Source organism: Patagioenas fasciata, chromosome 7 (assembly GCF_037038585.1).
Source record: "Patagioenas fasciata isolate bPatFas1 chromosome 7, bPatFas1.hap1, whole genome shotgun sequence".
NCBI lineage: Eukaryota > Metazoa > Chordata > Aves > Columbiformes > Columbidae > Patagioenas > Patagioenas fasciata.
The window spans coordinates 36,756,815-36,784,802 of record NC_092526.1 but is presented as its reverse complement, the minus strand read 5'-3'; the positions used below and the strand labels follow the sequence as shown (position 1 = coordinate 36,784,802).

Genomic DNA, 27,988 nt, shown 5'->3' with positions numbered 1-27,988 from the left:
GCTAGAACTCAAAAGAACATTTTCAAAATGTAGATATTTACGGAAAGCAGCTATCACTGAAGACATCACTCAAGAGGACTCTATGCCAGTTCCTTTGCAAGCAAAGCTCTTCTTAAACAAGTAAGAAAACATTCCTCTTTCTCTCATGGGCTTTCTGTTCTCTCCCCTTCCCCCCAGGGATGTACCAAGAAAGAGGATGGTAATTAATTATTAATAAATCTAGTAATTATAAGAGATTTTTATTAAGACCTTTCAGTAAGACGTGGTCTTCACATTTGAAGTGCAAGTTTTAAACACCCATTGGATTAAACGCACCAGTCCTACCTCAACTGATCAAAATGAACTTTCAAGTATGCTCTTTAAATAGAACATCCTAAGGAAAAGTGTTCTATCTTCTTCCTGACTGGATCAGTTGCTATACATCAGCTTGCTTAGGTATCAGACAACATCACAAGGTGAATGTGCTTCACAATCCCCTTCCCATCCCCATTGGCAGCTGCAGTTAACTCCTCCGGATTGAAAAGCCAATCTTGAGTTAGCCAGAGAGGGCGTGTGGGCAAAAATAATATAAGCCTAAGTAAACAGAAAAGGAATGTTTACTAAATCACACAGATCTACATGTTTAGAAATTAATCCAACTCCAGAGATGTTCTGCTGCCTTTCACAATTTGCTGTGCAGAAAGAACAAACACATTCTCACCTAATGGAGTTTTCCTACTGTCCAAAAGTAAAGGTTCTGAAGTAGATGACAGGCTAAGTAACATCAAATGCATTTCCTGATAGGGGAAATTAGACAGACCAGTAAAGAAACTGAAGCGTCCTCAGCAGAGAGCAGTCCAACATGGAGCTGAGTAAGCACACGATGTTTCAGCACTACCCGATATAAAGAGGTAACCTTCCTGAAACACTTACCAGAATTCAGTTTCTAAAAGAAAAACAAATTTAGCCCACCAACAGAATTGATTCAACATATCTGATGCTCAAAGAGCAATGAAAACATCTGAGAATGGTATTTTACATTTCATGTGAACTGAAGTTTCACATAACCACACATCAAGAGTCCAGCTGGAATCAGTAAAAAACAACGTCATATTTTGTTAAAAAGACTGAGGGAAGACATCTCCTCAAAGCCTGAGCAAAAAAAAAACCAGATGCAAATAGATACCATGATAACCAAGGTGGTGAAAAGAACAGGCTAAGCAGCTAAGCTGAGAGTCTCCATAGAGCAGATTGCCGGCTGCAGAAATTTGCAAAATTTTTTTGCTTTTTCAGAGACAAAGGTTTCACTTCGTAGTGCAAAAATGCCTAGGATGAGTCTGAAAAACATCGCTTCTTGGTAAACATAGTAAGATATTGCATCTGACTCTTAGGCTACACAATCATGCGCCAGAAAAATCCCGTTCCACAAGCTTGGTGAAGTTGTTAATTTATCCTGGTACTATGCAAATCACTACCTGAGCCTTCAGCAAAAGCAGCTGGATAACTCAGCTAACTGCGCCCATTCAAACTGAAGATCTTTACAAAAATAACGTATTAAGCAGTATACATCGAAGACGCTTGACCCGCTATCACTGCGTTTTGTCCATTTTTAACTTACTCAAAGCTAACAAGGATAAAAAGTCATCCTAAAGAGACTGCTTTTCCCAATTAACTAAACAATTTGCTGTTACAGGATGAAATTAATGTTAACATTTGCATTTTAACTGTATTATTCCATCCACTAACACTGGAGATTCAAGGCTAACACTACCACTTCTAGCAATTCTGATTTATACAAGCAAAAATTATTTTGCTATAGGAGCACTGAACAGTTGCCAGTCCAATGAAGACTCTTTGCTCTTGGCTAAACACATCCGGCATCAGATAGGAAGAGATAAACATTTCAAAAACATACTTTGCAAAAGCACAAAAATTATAGCTAGAGGACTTCCCTGGCAAACCCCACGCAGAGCAGTGGCCCTGTTGCTTCTCTGATCTCATCTGTATAGAATGTGATGTCTTAACATCAAACTCAACGGATTTTAAAGACTTTCACCAATGTCTCAGCAAACCATAATCTGAAACAGCTATTGGACATTCAAAGCTAATTACCTTCGCAAAAAGACTGATCTTGAAATTCATCTCCCAAGAATAGAAATTCAGACAGAGTAACTTCAGTTCTAAACTAGGTTAACCTATATGAGGTAAGCTTTACCAGTTTACTAGCTAAACCTTTCAAAAATATTCTCTTTCAAGTTGTAAACCGAGAAGTAAAAATAAAGGAGTTAAAATAGCATAGCAACAATTCCCTCCATCGCAGTTTTACTTGCATTGCTACCCAATTATGTGTCAATGCCTCCAAACATCCACAGTTTGCAGATGATGCTGAAGCACATTACAGAGCTTTGCGGAGGGGAGGCCAAAGAGGAAATTCAGGCTCTTCGAACGCTACTAAACCTTCCTGCTGTTGAATTGGACTTAGAAATAAGAAAGGAACAAAAGACAACAACCAGATTCAAAGCACTAAAAGAAAGGAAAAAGGGGCATGACAAAGCAGAAAGAAAAACAAGTGTGGGAAAGCCCAGGTCTGGTTCTAGGCCAAGTCCTGGCTCCATCCAGCCCTGCTTTGGTCCCCTCTCTGCTGTCCCCTCCCCGGGCTCTCCAAGGAGCATGGCTGGCCATCCCCGGGCTCTTCAGCCCATCTCCTCCAACCTGCCTCTGGTTGCCACCCCCTTGCTGTGGACTCAAGCCCTACAGACCTCCTGGCCATGTTTCTCTGTTGTGGCCTGTTTACCACCCACACTCGCACACGGTCCCTACCAAAACGAGGGAAGCTTTTGCCAAGGACTGCAGGTCGAGAGAGGTTCCCCTGCCCCTCTACTCTGCCCTGGTGAGACCACACCTGGAATATTGTGTCCAGTTCTGGGCCCCTCAGTTCCAGAAGGACAGGGAACTGCTGGAGAGAGTCCAGCGCAAGGCAACAAAGATGCTGAAGGGAGTGGAGCATCTCCTGTGTGAGGAAAGGCTGAGGGAGCTGGGGCTCTGGAGCTTGGAGGAGACTGAGGGGTGACCTCATTAATGTTTACAGATATGTAAAGGGTGAGTGTCATGAGGATGGAGCCAGGCTCTTCTCAGTGATAACCAATGACAAGGGGCAATGGGTATAAACTGGAACACAGGAGGTTCCACTTAAACATGAGAAGAAACTTCTTTTCAGTGAGGGTGTCAGAGCCTGGACCAGGCTGCCCAGGGGGGTTGTGGAATCTCCTCTGCAGACATTCAAACCCGCCTGGACACCTTCCTGTGTAACCTCATCCTGCGCCGGTGGGGGATTGGACTGGATGAGCTTCCGAGGTCCCTTCCAACCCCTGACATTCTGCGTGACCACTTGGTTTCCCCACCTCTGCCTGCTCTAAGGTGGAGGGAACTTCAGGAGTTTCCTTGTTAGAGCCATTTATTAATCCCTATGTGAGCAGGAGCAGGGCCGGGTGTGCTGGAAACAGCCTCTCCTGCCCTGTTAGCACCACTTCACTCAGCATGGCAGAAGAGGCCCATCTCTGTGCAGCACCCATGAAGTATCTGCATGTAAGCCCTTGATGTCTCCATCACCAGGACATCTCGTACTCCTCAGAGTCTTCTCAAGCAACACTGAGTAGCTGTGCTAACGCTAAAGTACAGCTCTGCCATAATAGTCCTAGTAATTCCAGCTTTCTTTAAATAGAATTTTAGGTAGTTACTCCACACTGAACTGTAAAGAAAAAAACCCAAAGTCCCCAAACTCTTGTCACATAAATGACCCAAGATTCTCAAGTTTTACACAAAACACATATCATAGAATCACAGAATCATTTCAGTTAGAAGAGACCCTCAGGATCAACAAGTCCAGCCATAACCTAGCCTAACTCTAGCACTAAACCATGTCCCGAGAACCTCGTCTAAATGCCTTTTAAACCGCTCCAGGGATGGTGACTGCACCACCTCCCTGGGTAGCCTGTTCTTATGTATACTGAGTTCCAGATCTTTTCATAGAAAACTTACAGCAGGAGACTAAATGGAAATTATTCCTCAGGAGACTGAAATCTGAGGACTGAGGCCCTCTCCTTACTTTTTGGTCTGAGAAGCCTCATGTCAGTTATTAAGCACCCCGTCCTTACTCAGGTCACAGTTCAATTTTATCATTCTTTGCTGTCATGCCACATCCCAGAACATATTACCTGATGCATACATTTTTGTCTTCATTATCTGAAACGATCTAAGGGTTCACACCTTCCAGGTCAGCGAAACTGAACAAAGCTCTACCCAATGTAATTTATAATCCAGAATAAGGTATTAGAAAATCATGAGTCAAAAACAAACAAAAAAAATAGGCATCATATACATGTATTATGTTTGACAATCTTCCACTGCTGTATAACATCTTCCTCTACTCAAGAAAGTAAACTTCAGCTCCTAAATTTCCACTTGGATAAAATAAACCAATTTTAAGGGTGCTACTACTTTCCATTAAAGGAAGAATACAACAGCAGCAAAAACCACAAAAGCATAAAAGACACTTGTTAAAAGTCCAGTGAACCCAAATACCAGCCAGGAAACTAAACTGTCTCAATGAAAATACCAACAGTGAGACACGCTTGTTTAGACATTATGACATGACTGGTAAACAGAACACGGAGGTGTTACTAGCTAGAACTTTTATTTCTCAATATAATACTCCATTCTAAGTAGTAGTCTAGGGGATTGCTCCACAAGCAGCCCAGCTCTCCTAACATAAGCTGATCCTGCTCGTCAGTCACAGCCCAAATTAATATAAATTACCCAAGTGCCCCGCAGCACAGGTCTAATCAAAGCAGGCGGTAAAAGCAGCAGAAGCCCTCCTGGCAGAACCAGCAACACCAAATCAGCCCTTGCACCTCGGGAGACCCTGTTAAAACAGCCCTTGCTTGGCTATTGACTTCCAAGGTGATGTTGGCCACATACCTTAGGTAAATTTGGTTACATTAGATGAGCTGGCAGAGGCAATGTCCATTTAAGCATGCTAATTAGAAGAAAGCAAGTTACCAAGGATGATAGATATAAGCGCATTTTGGGTGCCTCATGAGAACAGGTTTTACATTGTTAGTTCCAGAAAAATACAAGGCAGTGTCTAGCAAAAAAAGACATGCTGTGAAACACCAGCAACACTTCATTAGCACAGAGGAGCATGAAGGGCCATCACCTACAAAACACATCCAGGGACTCCAAAACCTACGGATCCTGCAGCCAAGCCCACTTTACTTCTAGGAAATACATAATTTCTAAGGAAAACTCTGATATCACAGAACTGTAGGTTTTAATTTTATCATCATTTTTGCAAACTATTTACCTCACTGTTTCCTATAGAACTAAATCCTTGGCACTTATTATGCTACTTGATCTTTTGTTCTTGACTTTATCAGAAGGTTTACACCAAGATGTACACTTTGTGCAGCTTCTAAACTCTCCGCCAAATATTCTATCACATAAAGATCCATACAGTATAAACCATCCTTAAAATAATACGATTATTAGGCTCTAACTATCTAGGAAGCCTTTACCGCTACTTAGGTGGTACCTACCAACTGATTACCAAATGAACCATGGGAAAAGATTAATGGCTTGCACCTGACTACTTAAGTCCAGATTACTTGAGAACCACTTGCCTGAGAACTGATTTATTTGAAATATATATACACATAGGGGGGTGTGTGTGTATCTATCTATCTATCTATCTCTCTCTCTCTCTAAATTCACAGAGTGATCTCACCACCATTTTGTTTCTTCTCCTGGAAGCAAGCTCAAAAATACTTGCTGTACCTAGACAGATACAGTTAGACTGGTGTAGAATGACTCCTACTTTTAATGAAAAAATTATTTTTCACAAAAAAACTTCAACAAAAAACACAGTTAGTCTAAAAGCATCATCTCCTTATTCAAGCTCTTAAAAGAATGTACTACAAAATTTGGTCATACTACTGAATACTGCCTCAATTAAAAAGGCACACGAACAGCAATCTCTTGATATTTTGTGAAACTGTGAACAGTCAAGCTACAAACAGCTTTTTCAACCAGCCCAAGTGATCACATTACATTTTCATGTATTTCATTTAAACCAATTACGGTAAGATCGAACTAAATTAGTCCATTAAAATTTGGACATACTTCGATCACAGCTTTTATAGCCATCATGTAACGTAGGAGTTTTAATTCAATAGCATCAAGAAAGAGGTAACTGCACTTTTTTCCTGTAAGTTATAAATACAAGAAATATAAAAGCTATTGTAGATTGCAAGACACAGGAGTAAATTGCACATTCCTTACAAGAGGAACTACAGAACAAACACCGTAGGGTATGTAAAACACATCCCGTTCTAATTGAATGCAAGGCTGAGGTACCCACAAAGAAGTTAAATCAAAAAATCACAGCTATATAGAATCACGGAACAGCCCAGCTTGGAAGGGACCTTGAAAGATCATCTGGTCCAGCCTTTCAGATGGAGAAGGGCATGTGTCCTTGTTAGCAGCAGAAACTGGAGAAAATTCAAATGAAAGCAGAGGCCTAAACTCAGTTTCCTACACTAGCTGGCAAAGCCTTAATCCCACTCGAACATGTCTTTCTATCCAGCCTGGCTAACAGCATGTGCACTCATCATTCATCAAGTAATCAAAAGGATTACAGCGGAAGAAACACGCTCTTTTATTTTCAGGAGTTCACATGGCCACTAGACAAATCCAGCAGTCATATTAGGCTGCATTGCTAAGTTATCTTAAAAGTACTATTTGATTGTTTGATGCTTTAACTGGGCTCCTAAAGAATTACCAGTAGGGTTTTCCAAGTAAGTTACATAAAATAAAACAATGAAAACGTAAGAAAAACAGAAGTATAAGACATACCAGCCTCAACCAAAACACATGGCACAGGGGCCTAAGGGCCTCAGGCCTCAGATCCACTTCACCAAAACAGACAGAAACCTCAGGGAGCCAAATCTCATTCATGCACCCAAGTAACCGGCCACTGAAGAGAAAAAAGGTCTGACGAGATCATTCAGGGGCATCATAGAGAAACCTGTTCCTGTGTTAGCAGCCCTCATGGAGGAAAAAGGTTTCCATGTAAGATGGCAGCAACCTAATGAGGAGAAACTATTCCATGAACCAACTGTCTAGATTTCTGACAGTATCAGAGGGTTCGGTGTAAAGGTGACAAGTTGTCACAACATATCTGAACATGGTCTTCAAAAATACTGGAGATGAAACAGCAATATGAGTTCATGTAGACACCAGTAAGGTAGGAGAGAGGTTTTAGAATTCCAACTTCAGCTCACGCACCTGAGTAAGCTGTGGAACAACAAAAAAAAATGTTTCCATTTAATTGAAATTGGTAAACCTTTGGAACAATAAGCAACGGCACAGTAGGCAACAGAGTAACTACAAGTGTAAGGAAGCAAAATTAACACCCACAGCAGACACTATCCCCTGGTTTCATATTTCACATATAGGTATCACTTTTTAATGTCCCCTTCCATCTAAGCGAAATATGATTTTTCTTCACAAGGCAGTTGTCTTTTCCCTTCTAGCGAGGCTCCCCATTCACTCTGTATTCTTTTTTTCCCTAAAAGTCCCCTTTGGGCATCTTTTGCTGAAGCTTTATCAAAACTAACGCTCCCATAGTACTGCCTAAGAGGGACTCGTACTACAGGCCAGAGCCAGAAGTATCCACTGCTTCTCATCCCAGTCTTGCATCTCAACTTCTCCAGAGGGAATTTCAGCAGAAACACATTAACAGTGGAGGGATGAAGCAGCATTTTCACACGTTCAGGGCAGAAGTCCCTCAGCTAACACCCAACACTGATCTTCTACTCAGCACAACACATCCAATGGAAAGGAACTGGGATTTTATGGTTGCTTTCCTTGCCCACACAGTGCCCAAGGAATTGGTCAGGATATAGTTATGAACGCTTGGCTTAAGCCAAGGGGAAAACTCTAAATGAGCTCGAAAAGCTGTCTGGTGCTCCTATCTGCAGGTTTGTTTACTATGAGCCCTTTGTCCAACCTCTCAGCTGTTAAACTACCTAATTCATATTTGCCATTACCACACCCTGATACAAATATGTTGAGGAGTTTTGCAACATGATTCTTTGGGGCAGCCATCCAGCTTACATAACCCTGTTTGGACTGAAGAACAAACCCTTTCCCCGATCTGTTTGCACATCAACCCCCACTTCTTTTGACTGCGCCTTGAAGCTGAAGTCAGTTCAAGAATCATGATATGAGAAAAAACAAGTAACACCTTACATGTTTTTTAATGTTTTGGGGGTTTAATGACGCAAACAAAGGAAAGTCATAAGTGATCAAACCGGAACAGAGGAAACCGCATACCAAATAATATCAAAATTTATGCAGAAGTACAGTATTAGAACCAGTAATAGTTGGGACAAAGTAGAGGAGAAAACAACCCCTTGATTTCAGATATAATTAATCGTGCAGTTCCTGTGCCCATGTAGGTACTTAAATGCCTCACAAGCAATACCACCACTAATGATAATCATGGTGCTTCAAAATTTCAAACCACCTTTATAAAGCCCTCACAAAAATGTAGAAAAAACCAGCTCTTGGGAACATAACGACGAGTAAAGGACACTGACTGACTTGCATTTGTTTAAGATCTCAAAGAGCGCTTTAAAGATCTATGAAAGAAGAAACTGAAATTACTTGTTCTCCTTTAAAAAAATATGAAGAACCACATGTTTAAATTAAAAATTATGATCAGCTTGTTTCCTTTAAGACTATTTATCTGAATTATTCTCCAACTTAAATATAAAACAGCACTATTAATAATTGAAAGATGTCTCCGTATCTGTTAATTCGTCTCAGATTAAAGCAGTATGGGAAGTTGGCTTAACTAATACCACTAAATTCCATGATACTCAGAAGTGAGGTTTTGCTCTGTTAAAAAGAAGCTACATGCTCAGGTTACTTGATAGTTATAAAAAGCAACATTTAGCATCGCTTTTAACTCAATGAAATAACGATTTGTTGCCACACGGGTTTTTTTTTTTTGTGTGTGTTGCGTTTTGTTTGTTTTGGGTTTTTTTAATCCTCAATATTAGAAACAATATGATGCTAATGACAATTCAGGGGTTTTTGTTCTCACCAGTTACATCATTACTCTATATAAAAAGCACACCGGAGACATGCAAGTCTCTAAATTTAATCCACCCTAGGAAAACTCCTGATGTCAGCTGTCAAGAAAAGAACTGCAAAGTTTCACTCGGTAACAGCTTTTACAGCTTTTTCTTTTGTGTGTGTATGTTTTTGTTTGTTTGTTTTTCTTGAAAGGGATAGAAAGAGCTTGACCTAAACACCTTGGGTTTTCTAAGTCGTATTTTAGGGTATGTACCCCAGTAAACTTTCTCAAAACTACCATTAATGGGGACTTGTACTTAGAGCTGACTAACACACCATGTTCTGCAAATAACAGCTCTCAGAGGAAAATGAAGAATGTGTGTTTTTTCAAGTTTGTAAAGCAGAAGCATGTCTGCTTTATTATTCACACACTTCTTTTTTATTTCTTTATATTTCTTGTATTGTCACTAACAGAAAAGCAGCAGTGGCAGCTGCACTGTGGTTAATGCACCACTCGTATGTGCTTTCACAATAAACCCATACAAGCAAAAATCGTGCATATTTATTTCCCAAAGATGAAGACGGACATTTGGAACTTTTATGTGAAACCTGACAGCTGAAGAGACAACCAGAGGCTCAAACAGTAAGTTTTAATCTGGCACTGATTGTTTCTTCTTGTACCAAATTTGTGTCTAACATCTACCAAAACAGAGATGACGTAATAAAGCAAACATCCTCGGGTGTATTACAAGGGGGGTGGCCAGTAGATTGAGAGAGGTCCTCCTTCCCCTCCACTCTGCCCTGGTGAGACCCCATCTGGAACACTGTGTCCAGTTCTGGGCCCCTCAGTTCCAGAAGGACAGGGAACTGCTGTAGAGGGTCCAGCGTAGGGCAACGAAGATGATTAAGGGAGTGGAGCATCTCCCTTATGAAGAAAGGCTGAGGGAGCTGGGTCTCTTTAGTTTGGAGGAGAGGAGAATGAGGGGTGACCTTATTAATGTTTATAAATATATAAAGGGTGAGTGCCACGAGGATGGAGCCAGGCTCTTCTCAGTGGCAAACAATGATAGAACAAGGAGTAATGGGATCAAGCTGGAACACAAGAGGTTCCACTTAAATTTGAGAAAAAACTTCTTCTCAGTGAGGGTAACAGAGCACTGGCCCAGGCTGCCCAGGGAGGTTGTGGAGTCTCCTTCCCTGGAGACATTCAAAGCCCGCCTGGACACCTTCCTGTGCGACCTCACCTAGGCGTTCCTGCTCCAGCAGGGGGATTGGACTAGATGATTTTTTCGAGGTCCCTTCCAATCCCAAACATACTGTGATACTGTGACACTGTGAAACAGGAACAGACCATTACGTGCTGTGGTTAATTACAATCACGTAGCTGACGGCAGAACAAGTCTCTGTCGCTGGACGATTCAGTGTAGATCCACTACTGACTGCACCAGTACGGCCTCAAGTTCCATAAATTACCTTTGAAGCAACAGAGGCTTCTTCCATCATCTCAGGATTCGATGGAAACCAATCTATGCATTTCTCATGTTCGATTTTATCTCATTTCTTCTGCTTTGCCTTGGAAGTGTTCTTGAATACTTAAGATCAACCAGGTCCTTGCAGGTTCTTCCAACAAACAATTTCTTTTTTAAGTACTTAAGTATATTTAAGTACTTTTAAAAACCACTTATGTTGCCCAAGACAACCTCTGAAATGTTCTCTTCCCAGCAGAGCTCTCCCAGGTTGGTTGTAGCTACCACACCAAGATCTGTCTTGGACCTTCCCAGAGAATAATCTTGGAATTTACCATTATTCTTCTCACAAAACATAGGGAAAAGAAAGCTCACAGGCACCTTTTGCTCTCCAGAAATACAGGGCATTCGAGGCACTGGTATGATCCTGCTGGCGTTTGATAATTAATCTGCAATGGGACAGCTGGTCTCGAATACTAGCATTGAGTTTTCTCAACAGAAGGCATATTTAGACCAAGAAAATTTGACTCCTGAAACATTCAAGAGCGAAGAAGAAAACGAGTAAAACACAGATAAATTAAAAAGAAATATATAGATCTGTATAGCTGTTATTATTATTATTGTTATATAACACCATATAGTACAAATATTATATATTAAAACCACTTCAGCTGTTTTATTTACATTGTATCTATAATATATATAAATAAAGTATAAATAAAACAGCTACACTGGCCAGGCTTTTAAAACTACACAACAAAATTTCTGCTTTTTAGAGAAACAGCTGGTAGGTGAACAGGAAATTACCACGGTAGTGAAGGACGGCTGCACGGTAATTCCTATTTAACAAAGGGGAACGCAGATGACCTTACAATGACTGATCACTGCTGTCAGAACCTCTGAGGTTCACATTTCATCTTCCCCTTTGGTTAAAATAGCTTTGAAATGGTTTCAAGTGTCTGGAGTATCAGCAGAATAGAAGAAATTTTATTTATTTCACCTTCAACAATCAGCTCATGATGTTTCACTTCCTGACATGATTTTTTTTAATGCTCCTGTGACAAATGTACCTTCGCAGGTAGAAGTTACCTGCTCTCCCAAGCACAACACTGAGATTGTTCAGAATGAGGCTTTTGGAGTTGCCATCCCCCCTGGTACCGCTTCCCATTCTTAGATATATTCCACATGGGGAATATGAAGTGATTCTAGAAAGAAACAGCTCCTTTAACCGTCAAAAATTCATTGAAATTCAACAGAAAACTCAACGCTTCTTACTTTTTCACAGGCATTTGGTTGGAATAGAGAAAGATAACACATTTTAATTAGTATTTCCCCATAGCTACGTAGTTTTATGGTTCTTAAGTGAAATCTAACGTTTCTGCTTACTCTTCATAACTGCAGGTTTAGAATTTTAGAATGCAAACCAGAGCCTACAGTAGCACAACTCCTGAATACTAACACGTTCTACTTAATTTTACTGTTAATTGAAAATGTGCTTTACAGCCACTTTTGGTTTTTTCTATTCACCAAGCCCTCTGAGGGGTTATTTCACACTGCATATATAGATTTGGTTCCCCACAGATTCAGCTACACAGTGCAGCAGAATCTTAATCCACTCCATTTCACACGGCATTCAAGGAGCAGGAGTTCTCACATGGGTACATTTTACTTGGCAGCTGATGAGGTAAAACAGGAAAAGTTAAACTTCCAGAGCTCGAATCTTATACCAGTATATGAGAATGCTTGAAGATACAAAGAGCACACAACTTGATTCATAACTATTTGTTAAAAGAAGATCCAATCAACTACCCATATAGATCTGAACACTATGATATTTCATAAACTTACAGTAATCAAAACCTTTCATTTCTAACAACGTTCCTATTATTCCTTTTTCTACTTTCTGCCTCTCACCAGGAATGCTATTTCCTATCCAGTACTTTCATTGCTCACCCTGTACTTTGCTAAAAACCTTACAAATCAGTAGGATTGTACTATCCGCTTCAGTTTCGTAACGAAACAAGTAGAGGTAGGGATTGACACACTGTAAGGAAACATCAGGTTTTGTGAAATTCAAAAAGGTACTGAAGAACATGAGATAAAATTAATTGCTCAGCAGTCTTTACCTCAAACCAACAGAGAAAAGATGACAAGGCATATAATTGGAAAAGAAATTATTAAATCAGCTGCAGAATGACACGAGTTACTGGTCCTGGGGATGGTCAAATCACAGACTAAGAACTCTTCAAATCTAAAATGCTGACATGCATTAGTCTGCAAAAACTTGATGGATAATGGCAAACTTAACAAATCCTACCAGGAATGCTGCTGAGCAAAGGACATTACAAAAAAATCCTGCGATCAAATTGTTAATGATAAAAGATTACCGCAGGCTCAAAGCCACTGGGACTCCCGCCCATTAATCTGAGCCACGCTGAAGCTGTGTCAATTAACAAAACTCCAAGCTAGAACTGGGTTAATGGAACATACGTCAGGAAACTGAAATAAGTAGTCAGCTTAGGGTTTTAAGCAAACCTTGTCTTTTTGATGGAGTGTCAGTGTTTGTGCTCAGGCAAGCAGCCCGCTCACTCTCTTTTTAGGATATTAAAGCTAGATTCCTGTTATCTCCATGCAAAGCCAGGCTAAGCAGTAGACAAATCTGGTAATCCAGTACTTCTTACAAAACACGGTATCAAGCAAGGAGGACAGACCATAGGATCAGCTAATTTCTGACCACTCCTTAAGATGATCAGGGAAAACCTGGCCGAACAAGGAGAAATTTTGCAGCAGCTGGAAATCTAAAGGGACCTGGGATTATTAGCTGAGCCTAATACCAGATCACAGACAAACGAGGAGACTGCTGAGCTGCGCTGCCATCTCCTTAGGCCACGCTTTCTTAATTACTGCCCAGGATGTTGAAGTGTTAACCTACATCATATGAAGTCACTTCTCCCAGATGAAACACTCGTGAACACCTCAAGTTTGAAAGGGAAGCTTCAGTGAAAACAATTTGTATTTTTCCTACTCTTCTTTTTAACTTGTAAAGCTGCCTAGCAAGTCTGTAGTTTCATACACAGTGTGTTCCTGAATGAGCAGGTTACCTAAATAGGACATTACAAAACACCTCTGGAAATCATACCGGTATCACAGTAGGTTTCTACAGCAGACAACTGAATTTAATCGGCCTAACACCCCTGGAAACCCTGCACAGGAGATGCTTCTAAGACCCCAAGAGTTAGAATATGACATGAGGTCAGCAGCGTTCATGCAGAAGAGGGGAACAAAGGTGCTTTACACTGCTTTTAACACTTACTTGAAGTATTGAAGACAGTGTGCTGTACTTTCCTAAGCTACACTTTAGCCAAGAAATTGAACAGTTTATGCAAACAGCTTTTCAGTTTAAGGGTTAAAAGGGGAAAAAAAAGTTTAAAAATCACTACTAGTAGAGAGGAGAGAAGGCGGAGTAAATCAACAGTTGAAATCCAAAGACACGACTTTCTAATAAACGGAGGTAATTGCAGAACATTTCTCCTGATTGTTAATCCTCAGTCAAAATCCATACTTGGCCTCATCTCAAATTCCTTAGTTAAGCTGAGCTGGAGGACAGGGTGTTTTCTTGAACAGAAAAGTGAGGCATTTTCTTAGAGAAAAATGCTATAAGGAGGAAAAGCTGTGGCAGGTGAAGCGAGAGCTTGCTGCTGCCTGCAGTACTTATCAGAAACATCCCAACTGCTTCTATTCAAGGAATGAGCCATTTTATAGAGATGAGTTAGATCCTTCGTGGTCTAGAGTATTATAAATTTACTAAGCGAAAAGCTACAGACGTTCTTAACAACAAGAAAACCACAAAACAACAAACCTGTGCTAAGAAACCTCATGATGAAACACCAAATCACATTCTAACTGTTCAACACCAAATAAACAACGTTTTTCTAAAACATCACAACTCAGCAGAACTCAGGAGAACAAAACTTTCGTCTGTCCTGCTCCAAAGAGCCACAGGGGTCACTGATCAAGATGTCAAAAGTAAAAGGAACTATCATCTGGTTCAACAATTTGCACAAAAATGGCTGCAGATGTCCATTTCTCCATCAAATCAGTAACTTCTGTAAATATCAGAAACAAAACAGGACCAAAAATCACAGCATTGATCCCTCTGTTCTCTGATCCAAAAGCGTAATACTAACCTTGTAAAATAATACCTGTTATTCTTTTTCTCTCATCTATCTACAGTGTCTCATTGGTTCCACTCATCTCTTTTCTCTCCTCATTTTCCCTTATCTCAACCAGTATCTCTCAAGCTATACAAGAACTGGCCTGAGGTTATTATACAAGACCAAAGCCCAATGGCAACACAACAGCTTTAACCTGAAGTAAGTTTCCTAGTGTAAAAATAAATATAAAAAGTTAAGCATTTAGTTTTTCGCCATGGAAGTCTGATAATAATCAGCTTAAGAAGTAATAGTTTATAATAAAAAGTCAGTATTTTGAAGAAACTGGGCAGGGTGACACGGGGGGTGCAGAGGGCATGTGCAAAAAAGCACACTGAAGAATGAGAGTGACAAGGAGCGAGTGTTTGCATTTAACGAAGCTGGCTAACGTACCTTCAGGAATAACTTTTCTCATTTTAAAAATTATCTTAAAGTCTTGGATACAGACTAAAGTTTGCTGACAAAAATGTTACCTTTTAACATTCCGCATTAAAGGTTATATATATATCTCTCTCTCTCAGACTTTTCTCTTGTTCTGTATAATAGCCATTTTCCGCTACCAGTTAGATGCCACGTCAAGCAAGCATCAATTCATCTGTTCCATTTAGTGAGAAATTTCCATTACATATTTTCACAGATTTAGCACCGAAGTTTTAACTTCTATGCAGTCTCTTACCTTGAATTAGTGGTATGTACCGTGCCAACAGTTTTGCTCTTTTCTTTTCATATCCTTTCTGAGTGATGTCTCCTAAAAAAACAAAGAAATAAATCCATGTTATTTTGAACAGCTTCTTCTTCTCATTTTCCTGATACCTATGATTAAACTAATTAATTCTGAATGAGCTACATTAGCAACAAAGACCTGGGCATGTCAGAGAAATTCATGGCCACATACATAGCACCCATGCAGTGCTATGTGTGCACATATGAAAATGAGTGTCTTGGAAGTAGACAAGAGAGAAATGGTGTTTTTGTTGGCAGCACTGGTAAAACATGATGTGTATTTTCACGCAGACTACTACAGAATAAAAGGAAAACTTCTGCAAAAACCCCAAATAAGTTTCTGAGACATTTTGCAATCTGTCCTTACATGAGTCTACCAACAGAACAAAGTGGCTTGATGCAAAACCAGTAGCACGCTTAGTGTAACAACACAAAGCCCCAAACCTCACCAAAATCTTACAAGCTTTGTCCATTTTCTAGATCTCCGCATAAACATGACCACAGTGATCTCAAATAACTTAAAACCTCTCCTACCTCCCCAAATTCACACTTGCTTAAAGACAGACAAGATACGATGCAGTTCTACTAACAAAGTGGGATTTGATCCCTCCATACATGCCAAACGCATCAAAACAGCACGAAATAGAACCAAGACTGAAGATATTAAAAATATCCAGTGAACTCGAGTTGAAGGTGAATTTTAGAAATGTAGGCAGATAATTATCCTGAATTTAATTACGACACCAAAGTAGAATTTTACATTGAGATCTTTGCTTCAAGCACATTCTGGCAGCAACTTATTGGTGAAAGAGTGTATCAAAGCAAATTATGGAGAGGGAAAAAGAAAAAGGCATGAATTACATATATATGGATTAAGTAAAACAGCCTTCCTCTGGTCATTTGCTTTCTGCCAAACCTGAAACTTTTTCTCAATCCTATTCACACAAGGAATCAAATCACTTCATTCTACCATCCCCACTGCAATCAAGTGAATATGCATCACTTAAAGTTACTGATAGTCTGCCAAAACAAGCAATGAGAGCTTGAAGATACTATTCAAAACAGATAAGAAAAAAAAATATGCAAATCCTGGAGTGTTTCAATCATTGCAGGTATTTCAAACTACAACCAAACAGAATCTGTCAGTTTTCATTCATAAATCTGTGTATGGATTTCATATCAAGTTTGGACACAAGGCAGAAATGCTTTAGTTATCATTTTTCTTAAGCAGAAATTTTTTAGTAGAAGATCTAGAAATATTTTATACATATATATATATATTTGCTATATAATTATATCAAAGCAAGAATGAAATCAAAACAAAAGCCACACGCGTCCAAGCAGATTTGTGTGCCTGGCAATAGCTGATCAAAATGACAAATTACACTCTAACTCATTTCTATGAAGAAAGAAAAGGGATACCAAAAAAAGATGCATCATTTTCAGCTGGGAAGGGGGGGCAGAGGGGGGAACCCAAAACAAAAACAGACAAAAAGCACCATCAGGAAGAACAGTTTATCTTAAAACATAAGCACTTTGGAAGACAAAAGCAATCACAGCAAATTCTTTAAGTGACAAACGCTGTAACTAACATGAATTTCTGATACCGTAAGATGAATTTCCGATACTGGAACTTCAGCGAGGACAGTAATTCTCACAGCTCCATAAATGATTCCAGTAAAACCTTACACCAAGCCTCTGTGCAGATCAGTCCACTTGCCAGGTATCAATGAGTTGAAGAGATGTGCCATAGAAGCAGCAGATCAAAAGGCAGGCTTGAGAAGAATATCTCATTTAAACCCAAACTTTGGCACCTCACTGCATTTGGAGATTCTTTGATTTTGCTGGAACGCTGACTTGAAGTATTTTCTGTGAATTGATTTTGTACTTCTCATAACCCAAAAGCATCTCAGCCGACTTGTGCAGCCCCACGGACAGGTCGGACTCTGCTACCCAGCAAAGCTGCTCTTTGTTCCTTTCTCTAAAGCTTGAGGGTGGATTCCCCTTGAGATCTGCTCCCCACCCCCTCACCCTCCCTGGGATTAATCCATCGTTTGGGGTTCTTTGTCATCCCTCACCTCTGCCAAAAAGAGCCGCTTGGCCACATCTGGTACGGCGGGGCCACAGCTGCTGTCATTTAGCCTCACTTTCTCCCTAGTTATTGGATTACACAAAAGCAATATGAGGTTCCTCAGCAAACCAGCTGGGAAGGCTGGATAAAGCTGGACACTGGGGCAAGCTGTTAGTCCTCTGCCTGCAGTATCTGACATGTTGGGAAATATGTCAGAGGCTCCAAGAAAATTCATCTAGCCAGAGATGAAAGCGTTGCCATTTCTTACTATGAGCTATAAAAATTATTTTCTTAATTAGCGCACAAAGAATCTGTCGTGCAGTTACCCCAAATCTACCCAGGCATGGTTTTTATTTCACAGTGTGATCAGTATGGTTAACAGAATCTTAACGCCAAATTAACTAAATAAATACTACCTGCATTTTGTTGGGTTTTCATTAATTATTTTCCATTGGCTATCCACCTGCTGGGTTCAAAACTTTCAACTAGCTTATTTTCCATTCTGAAAAGCAGGTGGCGAACACTGAGTGTGTGCTTCAATGCTCCCCAAAAACGCAAGAATAGGAAACAAGCACATGCTTTCCTGCCTGGACAGAGCTCACATGCCCCATCGCACCACAAAACCCTCACACTGCAAAGCCCTGACTTCGTAATCTCAAGTATTTTATGGCAGCTCTACCCATTAGATAATAATGCTTAGAAGTGTTTTTAACTAGGAATTGGGCATACATGAGCTATGCAGTTATTAAATAAATAGAGTGTGCTTAACAGAACAGAGTTTCCTTGACCACCCAAGGAGATGGGCAAGGGCACAAAATAAATAATAAGGTGTATTAGATCTGCGAGATGAAGCCTTCACGGATTCCAGTGTTTAGGCACTGGTGAGCACAGCCACAGTCTCAGGTCTATCACCTATTGACAAATCACTGCACAAACCTGTGCCAGTTCCTTCAGCGTAAAGTGAAAGCCAAGGGTGTCAACACTGACTTCTGCCTGAAGAGGCAGCTCTTGGATGGTATGCAAGGGCAGGCAAGTTGCCAGCCGAAACATAACTCAAAAGTCAGCTGTGGAAAAATCTAAAGTAAATCTCCAGTGTTTCTGGGGGCAGGTTGTCACTGTATTTAAAGGGCTGCTGGAGTTTGAAAGATCAGTTTTGACTAACTTCAAAGTCAGAAACAACAACAACAAGCAAAAAAAAATAATCACTGACATCTGTGATTTTTGTATGCTGTGAAAGCAAAAATAATCAAGGCATTTCTAAGAACTATGATAAGAGTCAACAATAAGGAAAGCCAGTGACAATTGCTGTAACAGCTGTGGAACTGAAAGATAGTGCTGAGAACACTGAACCACGCAGCCAGCAGAGAAACGACTGAGCTTCAACATCATCTGTTCTTCAGAGTAAATAATGTGCCAACCAGCCCTGAGGACACCGCTGGTAATGGAAACACGTGAAAAGAAAAGAGACCTCACAGCCACAAAGGCTGGTGACAACAGAACCACCAATGGACGGTTCATCTCCCGTGTGAACGGCGCAAAGCTCTGGAATTACAGCTATTTGAGCATGAAGACCAGAGGGATCATGAGCTTCTAAGACACGCCATGCACGTGGATTGCAAGTTTAAGAATTCTTGGTACAGCCTTGGAGAACGGCAATGAGAAATCATACCCAGCATCCACAGGAGGCAAGTTCCTTGAAACCAACACAGGCAAGTAGCACCTAGTAATTGGTGTAGTTAACATCGAATAAGGACGATGAAACCATCAGAACAACAATCCCCGCTGCAAAATCTCAAGGATGCCGTTTCCTCGAACACAGCTCCGAGAACTGCAGTAAACAGAAAATTAAAAAAATAAGCACACTCCTAGGAACACAACATTTATCTTTAGATCTTTTTATCTGTAGATCAGCAGGTTTCGGAAAGCCCTTGCTAATAGTTATCAACATGTGAAAGGATTGAAAATGGAGAATGCAGGACAGTAGGATAAAGCCATTTGTTCATCAAGGGGAGATCCACAGCAGTAGCCACATGTAATTCCTGAAATACTGCCTCATGACGCTAAGTCAGATCTGTCCTCTCAGACATGGATGATACACCTCAAGCAATGTCACACGTCTCTTGTCACCAGCTTCCCAACTCCAAAGCACGTCATTTGTTACAGCACCCTGGCAGCCAACACTGGCTGCTGACACCCCCAGAAAGAACCAGGTGCAGTGATGAAATACAGTAGGAGGGTTGTATTGATGCCTGAACTTGTATTCACTAACAGGGCCTGGAGGAGGAGGAGGAAGAAGAGGAGCTGAACTCCCATCCATCACAGGGCAGGGCTTTACCAAACAGCTTTTCCTGCTAACACCCGATGCCAAAACAAAGACCAAGTCACGAACAAGCCTGCCAAGGCCGCTGCTTAATTGAAATTAAAGCCTCAAAATCAAATATTATGAGGGTGTTTCCAAAAGCTAGTGTTTTCTTTCAAAGAAGGTGAAACCAGAACAGTTGCGACCCCTGATCAGAGCTGACAAAGTTGACTGAATTCTTATTGGCTTGAAAAAAAAATTAAAAAAACCATAAAAAACACCACCAAAACTTTATTATCCACGTGAAGTTTTATGCGCTTTTCCAGAAGATCATCATACACCTTATGCTCACTATTTAAATACACCTAAAGGCTTGACCTAGCCAACATTTGGAAAGACACACACCCTCTTAAAGCTGCTGATGTGCCTCATATGAACACGGTGTCTGACAGCTGCAAGTAGTTCCAAGTTGAAACAAGACCTTGAGGAAGGTCCCTGAAGATGAACCAAAGATCAAAAGACAAATTCTTAAAGAGAATCTGTAGAAATATTGGAATGGAAGAGGGGAGGTTAAGAGAAACTTGCAGAAATGAAATATTCTTAAGGAAACTGTAAGTGGTCTAAGGATATATTTTCTCCATCAGCTTCAAGCTGGGCTGCACACAAGTGCACCATCAACAGATTCTGCCAACTGACACATCGCAATCACTATCATCAACTCTCAAGTTTTAATCACCACTTAAATCTAAAAACCAGAACAACTCTCCCAAACCTTCTACTAGTGCCCATTACAAGCTTTGATTATCTGCTACATGTTCTTCTCCCAAATACCACGTCTTTGTATAGTTCAGGCAAAAAACCACTCTGATCAACAGGTGATTAAGGAACTAGAAAATTAAAATCATTACTTGCAATTAAAGGGAGGGTTTTGGACCTCCGGAGAATGCAGAAGCCAACACTTGCTGCCATCCCTGAGATACAGCCACTGGTAGGTCTGTGCCCTTTAAATCCAATAGTGTTTCAGGAAAAATATTAAAAATTCTTCCATAACACTTACCCCTATCTGGACATTGCTGTACTTACTAAACAAACTGGTTCTAAACCGGATCACATCAACACAGTTCTTCTGTAAACCATGGTGGGGTTTTTTTTGGTCCTTTTTGTGCCAGGTGAGGAAACCCCACTTTTTCCTGGGCAAAACAGAAGTTTCTCACTGGATTTTTCCCCAAGGGCTGAATTATTAATCAAAAGCATGTTGATAAACCAGCAGGTCACCTCACAACTGTCTGTAAATTAGTAGTCTATTAAGTAGCCTTGGTTACACATTTTTAGCTACTTGGACTTTTTCCAGTTTCAATCTTAACCTTGGATTATTTTCCTAAAATTGTACTACAAGCTGTACTTCCACCATTACTGAACTTTATAATGAAAAAAGCGACTGCACAAAGATTAGTTATACTGCTAAACTCAGTGGTTTGGTTCTTTCACATTTGTTTTGTTTTTTAAGAGTGGAAAGTACATGTTTCCAGTTGTTTGCTCCTCTCTAAAACTCACACTTTGCAGTAACAGGTATAAAGAAGCACTTTTAACTTGTCATGTAACGTGAAGTCCACTCTGGCACACAATTTCTAGAGAGAAATCCTGCATTTTTTCCCCCTTATACAACATACCTTCATTGCAAGACTCATTCTATAGCACAGTGTGTCAGCCACAGCCAAGCTTAAGCTCACGTTGTCTTTGAAAAGCACAGAAAACTGCAGGCACATGAGAAGCAGGTGAAGCTTTAACATCCAGAAAACAAAACTTCCTTGCATCTGTAAATCTGCAAAATATTCAAACGGCAGTCCTTTAACCTCAATCAAGGCCGTTTTCTGAAGGGTCATCGATTGACGCCTTGAGTTCGCATATGATGAGCTAAGTGAAGTGTGAAAATATCTTGATTATAATATTTCATATTAAATGAATCAGGTAGAAATGGAAATAGGTGACATCAGATCATTCCATATGGCGATGCGTTTGACTAACCTAGAAGACATTCTATGTCAAAGACCCATTTTAAACAGCCTGAGAGCATCAGGATGACTTTTAACCAGCATCAAAAATTTTGCGCAACTTCACTGGAAATTGTTGGCAAATCCTAATTTCCAGCAGGACTTTCTTGCCTTTGACACAATTTACATTATCAAAGTACAAGACTTGTAAAAGTGGTGATGTGGAGAAACACAACTACTTAAAAGGTACAGTTTCTTTCAGCCTTTGCAAACGCAACAAAATCACCAAAACATCAAGTTCTAGAAACCAGACTAGTTTCTGGACTAGCTAATTGCATGTATCTTAATGACAGAAAGGGAAGCAATTTTACCAATGACAGTAGCAGATGACTACGTTTTCCATTTTGTGCACAATTACGCAATGGGACAATCTATTTTACAACACCTTTATCTTGGTCTAAATTTGGTCTGATCAAACCATCAGGAGTTTTGCTATTGGTAAAGCAATACTAAGTGTTAGAATCAGAAAATTCTGTTCTGACACATTTATACACCTCCTTTCCACCTCAAAGTTTCAGAGCAGTTGCTAGACAAAGTCGCCACTCATATTTTACAGCTTAAAAAAAGCCAAGGTGAATGAAGTATGAAGCACAGCGAGGATGAGAAAAGTCTGCATTCCAGGTTATTCTGCTCTGCACAAATCCACACTTGCGAACTGTGCATGTTCGTCAAAAGACGAGAGAGCTGCTCCTTTTTCAACATTAAGCGTCTGGCTTTAAGCCATTATTTGCTTCATCTGCCAGGAGTCGGCATTTGACAGGGTAAAAGAAGGTTAAATAATTGGATCACAAAAGCACCCTGGCAGGTTTCCAGGCTCAGTTAGCCCAATTAGTGAATTGTTCTTATACTCTTCAGTAAACCCTTAAGCTCAATCCACGGGGAGATAGGAAAAGCTCAAACTCTTACCACCTTCCTTCTATCCCATGAGGGCTCTCTGTAGAACACAGACACAGATGGACAGACGCCAGCTATACGTACTTCTATAGGTGTACCAGCCTGACCCTGGCTCCTGCTCTTATTATTTAAAAACCAGCCCTGTTTTATACAAGTTGGGATCTTTCCTTCCAATGAAACATCCTCTTATCTGCTATTGCAGCAGAAGAACAAATGAAGAACCACCTTCGTTAAATTCATGTTAAATTATGGTTTGTATTTCCATGGCAGATAGAAGCTTCAAAATTATAAGGCTTTTTTATGTATGAAAACTGGTTTTGAAACATTCCATTGATGTGTTCTGTAAAGCTGATTAGAATCTTCGCCAACGGGTTATGAACAAAATTTATCAAACCAGACACAGCTTTCATTTCTCATTATTATGTAAATCATGAATGTTACCTCCCCTTTAACAAGCTGAGGAAAGCAACCCGCATGGGGGGAGTGGTGAAAATCATCTGGCACATAGGGAATGGACTGTCTGCTGCTCACAAAAACCATCAAAAGAAGTTGGGAAAAAAAAGACTCTGAGTGGTGGGACAGATCAATGAGCAGTATCTTTTAAAACGGGAGCTAAACAGTATTTTATGACACAGCTGAAAATTATTTTGGTAAAACACAGAAATGAAAAGCTTTTGAAAGGATGCTGTATGTATGCAACGTGTCCCCCTTTTAAACACTACTAAGAAAATGGTAGTTCAAAATAACCAAAAATCTCAGTATATACTGCAGAGACAGAATTATTGGGACTTTTTGCTTGCCACTTCCCAGATGCATCAGGAATCCAATATGAAAGTTGAATAACTATGCCTGGCATGTAATAATTAGCCATTATAATTAATTAGGCCAGAAATAATTGTCTGAAGGAAGCCATTTTAACCTAAAGGATGCAGTGGAGAGGGAGGGAAGATGTTTTGCTTCCCTCCACTCGGTTGCACTATTTCTACTGTCACAACATCTCTGAGCCATTTCAGCCCAAACCCTGTTTGGTGTTTACCACAAAGGACTCCCTGAAAACTGCCCCAAAGATGCAAATCTAAAACCAACCAGATATAGAAATGGGGGGCCATAAAGAAAAAAACCCCTTTCTATAAGTACTTTTTGCAACAACTTTAATACACATTCCTCTCCAGTAATGCTGTGAAGAGGATTATTGGCTAGATAGAATTTTCTTTGTATAATTCTGTTAAGGCAACCAATCACAAAACAAAATTCACATTTAACTTGCTAATAGATGCCTTGTATCAAGAAGTCACCCCTTGCCTTGAAGAATGTGTGTCTAGAAATCAGAGAGGATGTATGTGACATTTAATGCTGTTTGAAGCTGTTAAATTGTTATAACTCCCTTTTGGATCCAAGGAGCCATTTCTTTTTCCTTTCACATCATCCACACACTCCTTACATAAGGCACAGTGACTCATGAGCAAGATGAAGATATTTCAGACTATTAAACTTTTACATCTTGCACAAAGCTTTATTTCTGCGGTGCACTTTTGTGATGCGATTGACACCAATTTTTGCTGTTGTTGTTCTCTCCACCAATGCCCAAGAAGTTATCCCATCAGCTGCAGATGTTTTACAAGCAACAGAGCATTTCATATTTATCAGTTGCAAAAAGCTCATGTTCATACTTTCATAGCAACCACAAAGCCCAACAAATCATAGCAAAGATGCTGTTAAGGCACGATGCATAATACTGAAGATGGAATCAGCCTTATTCAGAAATCCATGACTAAAGGAGGATCCAACTCATGAATTAGACCATGAAGATCTTTAAGAAACGCATCAGAAAATCCCCAAACACACAAACCACAGCACAATATTCAAAATTCACAAGAGTACATTCAAAACATACAAAGACAAATCATGTAACTGGCAATTTCTCAACTGCACATAACTCAAATTATTTCAATTTGTAAACTACAGAACTTTTTCAATGGATTTCTAGGTTTCGGGTTTGATTAGTTTCCTGATGGATTATTAGCACACCCTCACCTGCATTGCCAACCCATGCTTTTAGAGGAAAGGACAAGAGGGATTTAAAGTTGATCTTGAAATAACTGGGGCAGGGTGAGGGTGGCTATTGTGCCAAGTTTTAGTATGAATGCAGACACTTTGACTTCTTAAAATAAAAAGGTAATATATATTAAAAAAAATCAGTATCCATGGTAAAGCTACAAAATAACAATACAATCTAATTTTACTGTGAAATTAGACCTTGCTAAGAGATTTCCTATTGGATTCACATAAATCATCTGATGTGATCACGAAGAAACAGATGAAATGATTCAGAGTTCCTGGCTGAACTACAAAATAATAAGCTACACTGAAAACATGAATTATTCACAGAAGCATCCAGAAAAGCTAAAAAATTAAACCCATCCTCTCACGCCAGATTTCTGCACAGAAGGATGTTACTAAGGACCAAGACCATCGGCTGCTAAAGAAGGACAACATATGTTAGGGGGAAAAAAAGCAAAACAATTCAGACTTTTAAGTTGCATCAAGTTTTACCTGCAAGTTCAACAGTTGTACTTCAACGAAAGCATCTTTACAAATACACCCCACCCTGACTTCAGATACTCAGTCAATGCACAACTACCAGGCCTAATTCCTTGACTTATTCTCCCATTTCTTTTGAGTGCCGTCTATTTTTCCCAGTTTGTAGGTAGCAGCAGATGAACCTAATGTTACCTCAGAAAGCTGCTACAATCTATTAAAGAGCTCCAGCCAATGGTTCCCACACCTTCTGTAGTCGTACACTGAGAAAACTGACCAAGTTCTCCTGCAGGACACGGGGCTCCTTGCATCTCCCTCCCCTGCTCTCTGACAACCATCTCGTCCTCCTGTGCAAATGATTTTAAACGCATGGCCACTGCCATCACACTACAGATATGAAGTGGAACCCATGGGATTCCATCTAACAGGTTCAAAATTCCCCATCTTCAAAGCACCTAAACTTAGCAGTTTAGAGCCGCTCCGGCCAGGCTCATGCTCGTCTTGTGTTCTAGAAGACCTCAAACTGGAGAACCACTGTTCTATACCATGAGACTGCACAGACAACGTGCATCAGCTCATTATCCATCACTTCTTCCCATTCTATGGATTCTGCCCTACATTCTTTGACCCCATGTTCATATATATTTGATGGCATCACCTCTAGATCTCCTTACCAAGCTACTTAGCTATTTACCTTTACTTCTCCCACTGGAATCTAAAACGTATTCAGTTGCTTGAGAAAAATACAGTGTCTATAACTGTGTTTTCCTTTTTCTCCTCTCATACGTGTGCTCTCTCCATCTTCCTCTGCATCCCATCCATGTCCACACCATACTTTTATCTGGAGCTGATGTCAAATTTGGCGTGCATGTTATTAATGCAAGCGTTGTTGAAAGGATGTTTAAAAGTGGTGAAAAGTGTTTCAGCTCATTAGGTAGGTGGCTGAGGGGGGTGCAGCACCATAACCTGCTTCACCCTGCCCTGCAGTCCTCAGTCACTGGGGAAATACTATTAAGCGATTACTGATCACCTAATCTTCTAAAATAAAGAGATTGCAAGCAATTACTTTAAAACAGTACTCATCTATGAATTTATTTGATGCTATAACAGGAAAGTCTAGTACAAAAACACCATGCGCAATGTTATCCGGTACTAACATGCAAACCCAAAATTCAAGTTTAGACAAACAGTAAAGTTACAAAAACAAATAGTGGAGTTCAAAAATATCTGACTTAAGCTTGTTCATTCAACACAATCTAGTCCCTTGCGTGCAAGTACTGGGAAAATCTATATGACCACATTTATTTTTCGACAAGACCTCTGACTCATCCAGTGAGCTGAAGAGACATTGTTCAGTGGACAGAATATTGAATAGGTTTCTGGTTTGTTTTTTAATTCTTTTGCCAGGATAGAACAGGAAGAGCAAGAGCACATGAACAGGAAGGTCATGGTTAGGGGTACAGATGGGGGGTACATGTGAAGGAATTACTAGGTTGGCACATGTTCAAACTTTTTCACCCTAAAATAGAAAAATCTCTATTTGTTTATACTCAAAATGGTCTCATTCAGATTTGTTCTGGTATGAAAAGCCACCTGACCCTAAATTCAGATTTAGCCTGAGTGTGGATTTATTTCCAAAGTCCCACTAAGAGCCCCAGCAGCGCTTCCCATCGGTGTTCAGAAGCTCATGAAGCAGCAACGTTCTGTTGAACGCCTGGGACTGGATGCGCTACAGAAAGCAGGACCACACAAGAATTTACGAAGAGATGGCACAGAAGTTGATATCTTCAAAGATAACACCTGGATCTGGTTTCACCTTGTATAACCTGTATTAAAAGAGTTTCCAGACATGCAGAATTAAGCTATCTACTGCTGAGTTGTTTTTTTTTCCACTCAATCTCTTCACTTAAACTTGAGATTGGATCCTAAAAATTTCCAAATGGGAAACTCATTAGCAGTGAGACTATCTTAAGTTCAACGCAATAGATTTTGACATATGCCCCCAAAAGCCTTGGCAAACTTCAGGCACAGCTGACATTACCTTTTGAAATCCTGTTACAGATGCATTTGTTCCAGCCTATTACAAGGTTATGTTTAATAAAAGTTCACCTATTAAAAACAAACAAACAAACCAACAAAATCACCACCACACCTGTTTTGCAGAAGGGCTTATCAAAGTGATTTCTAACATTTCTTAAGTAACCAATGATATCTGAATACCACATTTTCAGGAAGGCACTACAAAGCTATGTAATCAAGATTCACTTTTTACTGTCCCCAGAAAGGACTGGAACATAGCCATGTATCCATATAAACACCAAAAATGGACTGTTCTGCCTGAAAATTATAGATGTGCAGTTACCTTCCCCCAATACAGTCACTATATAATACACAGTTATGATCCAACATCTTCTACTGACAACAGGGACTATTTCAACTACCACCAAGACACTAAAGATTTCCAAGATAACAAATGAAACACATTAGCATTTTTTAAATTGACACCCCAAATAATGTTTAAATTGTTTGAATAATCGGGTTAAACATTCATGAGACAAAGCCATTCCTGTCCACAACAGACAAATGCTTCAGGGCTCTACATTATTTTAAACTGGAAT

The 27,988-nt window shown here is 40.0% G+C and overlaps 1 protein-coding gene across 6 annotated transcripts in view; it reads right to left on the bottom strand.

Annotated features, from left to right (window-relative positions):
* The window catches only part of DIP2A (disco interacting protein 2 homolog A), a 104,410-nt gene that overhangs the window by 59,661 nt on the left and 16,761 nt on the right, over positions 1-27,988 (bottom strand). For 5 of the 6 annotated variants that reach the window (XM_065840424.2, XM_071811432.1, XM_065840422.2 and 2 more), the window contains exon 2: positions 15,471-15,542. In XM_065840424.2, the coding sequence (XP_065696496.1) occupies positions 15,471-15,542 (72 nt within the window). Of the gene's footprint in view, positions 1-15,470; positions 15,543-19,257; positions 19,280-27,988 lie in introns of those variants that run through there. The other variant, XM_071811430.1, reaches the window with a different exon arrangement.